The 9610-nt window shown below is 35.4% G+C and overlaps 2 protein-coding genes across 3 annotated transcripts; one reads left to right on the top strand and one right to left on the bottom strand.

Annotated features, from left to right (window-relative positions):
- On the bottom strand, positions 1-1709 carry LOC130714485 (homeobox-leucine zipper protein HAT22-like). Of its 2 annotated transcripts, none has more exons than XM_057564381.1 (3): positions 1080-1709; positions 813-907; positions 1-581 (listed from the first exon to the last, which is right to left on the bottom strand). In XM_057564381.1, the coding sequence occupies exons 1-3, from the start codon at positions 1554-1556 to the stop codon at positions 299-301; spliced, it is 855 nt and encodes a 284-aa protein (XP_057420364.1). In that variant the 5' UTR covers positions 1557-1709; the 3' UTR covers positions 1-298. The 2 variants fall into 2 exon arrangements, with proteins under 2 accessions (XP_057420364.1, XP_057420365.1); XM_057564382.1 differs by having other exon boundaries at positions 813-892; positions 1080-1704.
- A 4443-nt stretch (positions 1710-6152) lies between these two features.
- On the top strand, positions 6153-6719 carry LOC130712303 (uncharacterized). The gene has a single exon (XM_057562142.1). The coding sequence runs from the start codon at positions 6153-6155 to the stop codon at positions 6717-6719; it is 567 nt and encodes a 188-aa protein (XP_057418125.1).
- Positions 6720-9610: the final 2891 nt, after the last annotated feature.

Genomic DNA, 9610 nt, shown 5'->3' on the forward strand with positions numbered 1-9610 from the left:
TTAGAAAAAAAGGTATTCCTTCATAATATTGATTGATGTATTCTATAAAAGTTTCATTCACATACAGTAAAGGAAAAAAGAAAGAAAGAAAATTAAAAGATAATTTTGTTGTTCTGCTACTAATTAATATCTACGGTATTCATTACTTACACCCTTAAACCTTTCACTATCTTAGTTCACAGGTACGTATCCCTCAACCAAAAAAATACAAAGGTTGTGGGGTGGAACTCGTTTTTTTTTTCTTTTTTTTTTCTTTTTTTCATCTTTGCCCTGAAAAATGAAAAATTAATTACAATATTCAACATGCTGCAGAAGGATTGGTGAAGGGGTTGAAGAAGTGAGGCTTGGAAGCCATGGAGAACGGAATCTTATTGGAAGCGCCGCCACCACTAACACCACCAAGCCTCTCACAAGAAGGGCACATGGTGAGCGTGGCCGCCGGCATAGGCATGTATAACGGCTGCGTCTTCAGCGCCTTCAGCTCTTGCAGCTCCTTCTGCAACCGCATGTTCTCGTCCGTCAACGTTTCACAACATTTCTTCAGAAAGTCGCAATCCACCTCGGTTTGCTTCAGCTTTGTTCTGCAACACCATTAGCATTAAGATTATTTTTAACTCAATTCAATTTCAATCAGGTATAAGTGTATAACAGTTCTATAATGGATCATGTTAAAAACTGATCCACCAATGAATGATGTTCGTACAATATGTTTTTTATCGGCTAAAATTAATTTGTAGAAAAACTCATTGTAACTTGCAAACCATATTTTAATTTCTTAATCCACGATAGACAAAGCCATAAAATAGATGTACCTGGCTCTACGATTCTGGAACCACACCTCAACTTGTCGGGGCCGGAGATTTAACTGTCTTGCTAAAGCTTGCTTCTGTTTCTGTAAATCATGCAACTAATCTTAATTAGTCAATTTTATTAAAACAAAGAGTCATAGAAATTAATAAATGAAGACTGAAGAGTATGTGTGTGTTTGCTAGTTGAAGCTGCACACGACACACGTGACTATAATTAAAATTCACGTATATAAGTAGGTACGATGAGAGAGAGAGAGAGAGAGTGATTACAGGATTGAGAGTGCTGTGTTGTTTGAAGCTTTCTTCAAGCATAGCAGATTGTTCCTTTGTTAGCCTGAGCTTCTTTCTGGCGGCAGTGGCGCCGTCTTCATCTATCTCCGCCGTGTCCACTTCTTCACTGCCATGATCTCTTTCCCTCTTGACCTTGCCACTGGAGAAGGAGGAAACAGTGCTGCAGTGAGGTGAAGTTTGCGTCGTAGACAAGTCAAGACCGTCCTCACCGTAGAAAACCTTATTTTTGTTGACTTTGACCACCTTCTGCGGGTAACTCTCACCGGAAAGACCCAACGTTAACGATGGCTCAGCCTCGGGGTAGAGTTTCCTTGGCTGCGTTGGGTTCGGCTCATGATCAGCAACAACCTTGTTAGATGGTGACCGGTTGGTGGTTTGATCTTCCGGTGTGAGAGTCAAAGCTAGTCCTAGAATAAGCTGAAGGCTTGGGTTTTTAGCATCCTGATCAAGACCCATCAAGAGAATAATAACAATAACAATAAGAAGTAGTGTGGTGGTGTTTGTATGAGGAAGAGGAGGAGTGAGATGAGGAGATAGTGGTGTGGATTTATAAGGTGTTGTTGGGAGAACAAGGGTCTTAAGAAGAGGGAGAAAGAGAATGAATGAGACTTTTGTGTGGGGGCACAGGGTGGGTGGGTGGGTGGCTATGAATGATCATTAATAATCAAAGGGTGGAAATGAGTAGAGCAACGAATCTGGGGCATTGGAGATTATGAAAGTTAATTCCCTCTATGTCTCTTGATAAGTTGACCATTTTCAGAGCCCCACTAATATTGGTCTCTATTGGTATTTACCAAATTATTTGTTGACATCCACAACACTTGGAGTTTGTGATGTTTTTTTTGTTTCTAACTGCTATAAATTGTATGTAGATTTTATTTTTTTCTCAAACTATGCAGTTGTAATAATTAAAAACATCACAAATTAAGGTGTTGTGGGTGTCGTACGATTACAATTATCATTTTTACACTATTATCACCTCCATCATCATCATAATAATAACTAATAAGAGACAAACTTGGATAAACTTTCTCTCTCTTTTTCCCGGATGCTTCACAATACAATGCTTACCATTCACATGGCGCACTGCATGACACACCAAGATGGTGGGTCATTCGTTTCCCTTCACCACCTTAAAGGCGTACCCATATAACTATAGATAATTACACCACATTCTTTATTCCTATATATGCTTCATTACGTATATATAGTAGCAACACTTTTCATATTAGTCCCAATTATTGGCCTCCTTTACTCCTCCTTTACTCGCCTTTATTTCTTTTTCCCTTTGTTTTTCGTTTCTTCTGATTTAACCCCCTCCTTGATTTTTTAACACACCCGCACACATCACCTTAATTAAGATTCCTTACCTTGCATAAGTAATTTCCTAAAATAAATACAAAACTAAGCACAAAAGAAAAAGGGAAAGGAAAAGCATGATTAGAAATGGGTATACATGCATGTGTGTGTGCGTGTGTTTTGTTTGTGAGTGTTTTCTGTAAATATAACAGACCCACATGAACTGTCTCCCACCCCATGCTTGTCTAAACTAGTTAGAGATGGGTATCATGTCACCTTGTTTACCAATATTGCATTGTTTTTAATAACGACGAATGCTTGGGCGGTTTTCTCTTGCCTATTATGAATGAGGAGATTAGAAAGGGATGTGCACTAGAACACTATTGGTTTATTTTCTATGGAAAAAGAAAAGTAGGTATAAGACACATTTGGAGTTTCAAAGAGTTATAATGGCGCCAGAATGTGATTCATCAACAAGAATCCGGATCTTTGCTTAATTAGAAAGCTGATGATGTGGAGCGTTCAGGACCCTACTTCTCTGTATTAATTAGTACTAAAAGCCCTTCCAATAATGCATTGTTGGCTATGCGCGCTAGTTAGCGAAGTACAAGTTAGATTATGGATGACAATTTCTACATGCATATGGGGATCCCCGTGGGGACTGCCCCGTTTGGGGCCCCGATCTTGGGGAATTTTTCCCTGTGGGGATGGGGACAAAAATTCCCCCGAAATAAATTTGGGGATGGGGGTGGGGATCACCCTCCCCGCCCCGCGGAATCCCCGCCCTGTATACATAAGTAAAAAATCAATAATACTCTTAATAGTAAATTAAATGTTATTTGAACTTCATTATATATTTTCATAGAACTTTGACATGTTTCATTCTCATTTGTGATTTTCATATTTACTTATTTGTAGTCCACGTGAAAATTTAAGTATTTTTATATTTAATTTAGTTTTATTTTATTTTTAATGTTGTGTTAATGGTCCCCATGGGGATCTGTGGGGACCCGTGGGGAGGTGGGGATTGGGGATGGGGAGAAAATTCACCCCGCTACGGAGATGGGGAGTGGGGATGGGAACATGAAAGAGACGCGGGGATGGGGACGGGGGAGGCACTCCCCGCCCCCACCCCTAGCGGGTGCCATCCCTAAGTTAGTTTTAACCTGAGTGTTAATTACCGTAGTTAAAAGTTATTGTTTGCACTATGGAATTGAAAGCTCACTCCTTAAGAAATCTAATTTTAGTGAAGTCTTTGATCTTTGTCACACTTCGACGAATAAATTTGTCTCACTACAGAATACTTATAGTTAAAAAAAAGTTAGGTTAGGTCACCCATAATTGATGATGAACCTAAAACTAATCACAAGGAAAATAGCGGCGTTAACATCACCTCCTATCTGTTGATGATTAATTGCTTGAGAGCACAAATTGATTTTTCATCTAATTCTTTAATTTGTCATGATTATGCATTAATAAATTAATCCATTCTTCATCTAACTTTTGTCATCAATATGCAATTAATGTATCCGCTTTCGTGGCATATCTTTTGTCTCTTCTATTATAGGTTCAATTTAATTTCATAGGACCACGCGCTAACCGATCAGAATAGAGTGGAAATTTCTTGGCATTGAAAACTTGTTGGAGGAGATTAGTTGTGATCATACCAAATACTTGAGTCACAGTTCACTTTCGCAGTGACCAAACATGTACTATTTCATAATCAACAATAATGATTATTTTCATCAAGAATGATAGATTATATATTTGAGCAGTTAGGTACTTCGGTTGATCTTGTTTTCAGAAAACCAAAATTAATAGATAGATCATGTTCTTCATTTAAAAAAAAATCATATCATAAATAAGCTTATCATTATTAGTACTAATTTCTTTGATTTTTTCATAATATCAAGTTTATATTAAAATTTAAATCAATTAGAGAACTAATTTGTGGATCTGAGGAAAAACTCAAATTAATCCTTTAAAAGTTATGACATTTAGTTCATGTTTTAAGGATTTTATTTTTTAAACATGGATTCAATGTGTAAATATTTACCAACATGCCGTTAGTTTAAGTGTTACATGTTTGATTCTTTTTAGATATATTCCTTCATTCCAAAATAGTTGTTGTTAAAGTTCAATGCATACAGTTTAAGAATTCATTAATTGATATAAAATTTGACTGTAACACCCCTATTTAAAGTTGAGTTATATTAAAGAAAGAGAACGATAATTATTGGTTAAACGGTTGGTGAGAATTGTCATAGGTATAAATTAGATGTAATAGGTGAGAGATATAATATTAAATAAGAGTATATATGGAAGAAGATATGACAAATAGTCTTGAATTTCCAAAACAACAAACATTTTGAAAAATAAGTGAAAAACTAAAATAACAACCATTTTGAAATGGAGGGAGTAAATGTTTTGGGTTTAAGTTTGGGTTTATTAGAAAGAAAAAATGCTGAGAGTGTTAGCCCTAACTATAAGAATGTGGATGTTCAATACCCGAAATTAATTGTCTTGCGTAGATGATACATTTTGTTAGATACATTTTGCATCATGGAATTTGGATTTGCTGCTACAGATCTGCGTGGTGGAGTGCTCTTGACGATGGTTGGGTGGTCTTACTTGTTGTGGAGCGTCGTTGGTCATGGGGTCGTTCCTTTCGAGCAATGACAATGGGTGGGCTTAGGATTGCTTCTTCATATCTTGGTGGCGACCTAGATCGTTAGCAGTGGTCTCAGTTCTCCTTCTTTGTGCAATCCCGGTTTCGTGGAGTGATCTTTGGTTTCGTCGAGCTTTGGTTAGGCTTATGGGGCACTCCTTTCAACTCTTTTTGCTTATGATCAGGTGAGGCAGGGTTGATTTGAGTTGATGTTGAGCGTTGTTCGTATTTGGGTTGTCTGTTAGGTTTTTAGATTTTTAGATGCTCATGATATTGTGGTTCGTACTCTGAAGATGTATGCTGGTCCTTTTGGTCGATCTTCGTCGCTTTTGTACAGTTCCTTGGTTTTGGAGGTTTTTCTGTGCTTTCCTTTTTATATATGTTCCTCTATTTTGCTTAGGTTTTGGGTCACAACTCTATGGCGTTTGTTTGCCTTATCTTGTTGGATCTTTTTGGATTGCACTTCTGGCTGGATATTTATTTTACTAGGTGTCGTGTGACTTGATTGTTTCCTTTCGTTTGAACTTATCACTGCTTTCGGCTTCAAATGGAAACTTTGTAAGCTTTAGGGGCTGTTTGGTGAGGTGTTAAAGCATGGTTTTATGCTTATAGGGTTTGTTTAGAGGTTTGTGTTGTATGAGATGGGTTTTGCCGACTTTTTGTTGGCGTAGTTAACTCATGTTGAGATGAGATATTTCTCAACTTTTTTTGTATATTTTTATATATTTTATTTTCAAAAAAAGAATGTACATCTCTTTAATCTCTTAATATATTTTCAATATTTATTTAGTCCCTAAATTCACTCTTATTTTGTATTTCCTCTATTTCATAATAGCTGTCTACTAACTGTCAACTTAGAGAGAAAAAGTATTGTTTCACATTAACTGTCAACTTAGAATTCCAATGTAGCATTAATTGATGATTTTACATATAATGCCCTTATGAGAATAATAAATGAGGAGGGATAAAAGTACATTGTAAAGGGTAAAATAGTTGGAAGTTTTTCTCCAAAGGAAACTTTCAAGGATTCTTGGTGTTGGGTGAAAGAAGGTTCAGGGACTTATAGCGTTTGTTCTGCATATGAGATGTTGCAGGGTGATCTGGTTTTGGAGGAAAGGTTAGTGTTCAGGCGTCTATGGAAAGCTAAAGCTCCTTCTGGATCGCTAGCTTTGGCTTGGAGAGTTCTTATAGGAAAAGTGCAGACCAAAATTGACTTGGCCAGGAGAAATGCGCTTCCTGTGAATACTAGTTTGTCATGTGGGTTGTGTGCAGTTGAGGAGGAGAGCTGCAAGCATCTTTTCTTCACATGTGGAGTGTCTTGGAAAGTGTGGATGGAGATATGTTTCTGGTTAGGAGTACACACAGCTTTTTCATGTGAGGCAGAATCTCATTTTTACCTTCATGAAAATCTGATTTCTTGCAAAATGAAAGATGGTAAGATCATGAACTTAATATGGATTGCTGTGGTGAATTCAATTTGGCAGACTAGGAATGGCTCGGTATTCAGTGGTGTGGGGGTTGAGGTTGTTAGAATAGTAGAGCTAGTGAAGTACAAAGTTTGGCTTTGGTTGAGAACTCATGATAGGAATTTCATCTCTTCTTTCTATGAATGGGAAAATAATCCTAAGGAATGTATTGCTATGCTGCACTAATGATATCCTTTGCTGCGTTTTTGCCGAGTTGCTTAGGGAGGCAGATTTGTTCTTCTGTACTAAATGGCATAATCCTTCTTCATTATATTTTGCTTTGGTGGAGTTTTAGTTCATGTGTCCAAGAGATGAATTGGTTAGCTTGGCCTTAAATTGGGTGCTATTGCTACTGGTATGTGGAGGTGGAGCTTTTGTGGAGCACAATCAGTGGTTTTTGTATTTTTTTTTTTGGGGAGTCTTTTGGTTTGATATTGTATGTACTCTTTTTCCTTCTAGGTTTTTCCCAAGGGGGTTTTCCTAGTAAGGTTTTAATGAGGCATACCTTATCAAGTCTTACTCCTTCGCGTTGGGTTGTTCTTTGAGGTTTTTGTATGTATTTACATTCTCTTTCTTGATCCCTATTCATTGTATTGGGTTGAAGTACCCCTTGTACTTCTCTTCAATATAATTTTGGCTTATCAAAAAAAAAAAAAACAAATGATATGTTTTAAAAAGTGAACAAAATTGATTGCATTAATTGATGATTTTACATATAATAATCTTCTCTAAGTGGACACTTATATTGAAATGGATGGAGTACTACCTTCATTCCGCAATATAAGAATCAAATAACTACCTCATGCCCTTAGACGATGTACAATGGTTTTGTTTTTCAACATCCTCCTTTTTCACTTTTTACACTTCACATTGTCTTCTCTCTCTTCTATCTAATAATTCAACACACATTAAACTTTTACTCACTACAATGCTTTTGTTGAATAAAATTCAACACCCTACCCTACCACTTTTATTTCATATTCTTATTTTCTTTAATGTTTTGTTTTTGTGATTATATATTAATAACAATTATCGATTGAAATTAAATTAAAATAATTAAGAGTTAAATTTTTTCTTTCTAGTTTAATAATTTATTTGAAATTTATTTTTTTAATTTCATATTCTTAATTAATTTTTTCTTGCAAGTAATAAAGACGAGATATAGGGATAGTCATTATTAAAACAAGTAAAATTATAAAAAACTTAAAATGCAATACAATACACTAAGCAAACTATCTATTTAATCACGAAACATGAGTTTATTATTGAGATCTATTTCACTAAAAATATGTTTAGACCTACAAACAAGAGTTTATTGGAGGCTAAATAGAAAAATTGGAGGGAAAATGTCATTTTTTTTCTGTGTCCAAATCAAATGAACTAGGTGTGAAATAATTGACCTAGAAAAATTAGGATGAGATAAAAATTTGGAAATCACAACAACCAATGATATTTTGCCAAGTGTATTAAGTGGCCCCCACTCCCTCCTCATTCAACCAGCTTAATATTCTCAACCAGCTTAATATTCAACCCCCTATTCAACCGTACACCGTACACCTCCAACTGTTGAATTTATTTTTCAACACCTCCATTGTATGTAGTCTTAAAAAATGAAGTTAATGTAGTTAGGAGCATTAAATTTGTTTTAATTTCAATTTACACCAATTTTCAAAATTACCTATAACTCACCTTTTTTAATTTTTATGCACCATTAATGCTTTGGAGAGGGAATTGAGAGAGAAAATTAAATTAAATAGGGGTAATTCTTGTAAGCAAAAACTATTTATGCCCCACAAGTTTCAAGTTCGTTCTTAAATTCTTATAAAAAGATTAAGGTGGACCTTCATTTTGGTTCTTATAATAAGCGGAGGTAGTATTATGATGGACATAACTGACAGCTAAATCGGAAAACCAACTTGATATGGCTAGGATTTTCACAAGGCAACCAAATTTTATCTTTGCTAGACCCAAACCCCACACCCGAATCGAAACACAATGGGGTTGAAAGAATAAACTATGTCCTCCTCCTCGAACCAGTCAGGTTTCGGGTTTCCCCGAACACGATTTAACCCCACACAATACTCCTTCCAACATGACTCGATCGATACTGACTTACTTAGTCATTTTTCTTTAGGAAAACAACCATGTTTATGTAATTCAGTCCTGTTTATCTAGATTTATTGAAGTTTGAGACTTAGAAGAGTAAAAAAGGAATGATTTACATGAACATTTTAATACTCTTAGAGCATCTCCAATGCTAGTTCTTAATTCTTACTTCCTTCGTTCCTATTTATCTGTCCAGGAAGAAAAGATTCACACAAATTAAGGAAAGCAATTAATTGTGTTGATTTTCATAAAAGTATTATTTTTTTTCCTATATCACCCTTTAGAATGTATTTATCTTTCTTCATTTATTGTTTGTGTAAGGGCATTTCTTGGAAAAACATCAATTAATGCTCTCTTGAAACTCTAAGTGGACAGTTATATAGGAAAAAAAAATTCTTCAAAGTGGACAGTTAATATGGAACGGAGGGAGTAGTTCTTAGTACTATTCATGTGGGTCTGTACTGTCACATGTGCTTAAGCAACTCTTTGCAAATTTTGCTCAAACCATGAGTTCTTAATTCTTAGTTCTTATCACTATTCATCCGACCCTACAATACCATTATTTTCATATTTTTTATTTCCATATAATTTTGATTTCAATTTAAATGCTAATTTAATACTTAAATTAAATGAATGAGAGAGAAAAAATTAACTTTTTATGCTAAGAACTCAAAAGTAAAACATCTTATATAAAAACCTAGGTCTTATTTTTAAGAACTAAGAACTCCACGTCATCCCCTCCAATGTTTAAGAACTCAGTTCTTAGTTCTTAACTCAAAAATAAGAACTAAGAACCTTGCATTAGAGATGCTCTTAGTCTTATTACGACAAATTTTGTGAAAACCATAATTTTAAATATTTAAAATTCCTTATATATCAAACGAGTCGGGTCCGAGCGCGAGTACCACTAATACTAAACCTGAATAAAATTTTGAAAATCAAGCTAACCCAACCCAGTCAAAGCTGACAAT

The sequence above is a fragment of the Lotus japonicus genome, chromosome 4, assembly GCF_012489685.1.
Source record: "Lotus japonicus ecotype B-129 chromosome 4, LjGifu_v1.2".
Taxonomy (NCBI): domain Eukaryota; kingdom Viridiplantae; phylum Streptophyta; class Magnoliopsida; order Fabales; family Fabaceae; genus Lotus; species Lotus japonicus.

Coding starts and splice junctions, on each gene's coding strand:
- LOC130714485 (XM_057564381.1), bottom strand. CDS start 1,556: ATGGGTCTTGATCAGGATGCTAAAAACCCAAGCCTTCAGCTTATTCTA. Junction 908..1,079: donor AACACAGCACTCTCAATCCT/GTAATCACTCTC, acceptor AATTAAGATTAG/TTGCATGATTTACAGAAACA. Junction 582..812: donor TTCCAGAATCGTAGAGCCAG/GTACATCTATTT, acceptor ATGGTGTTGCAG/AACAAAGCTGAAGCAAACCG.
- LOC130712303 (XM_057562142.1), top strand. CDS start 6,153: ATGTTGCAGGGTGATCTGGTTTTGGAGGAAAGGTTAGTGTTCAGGCGT.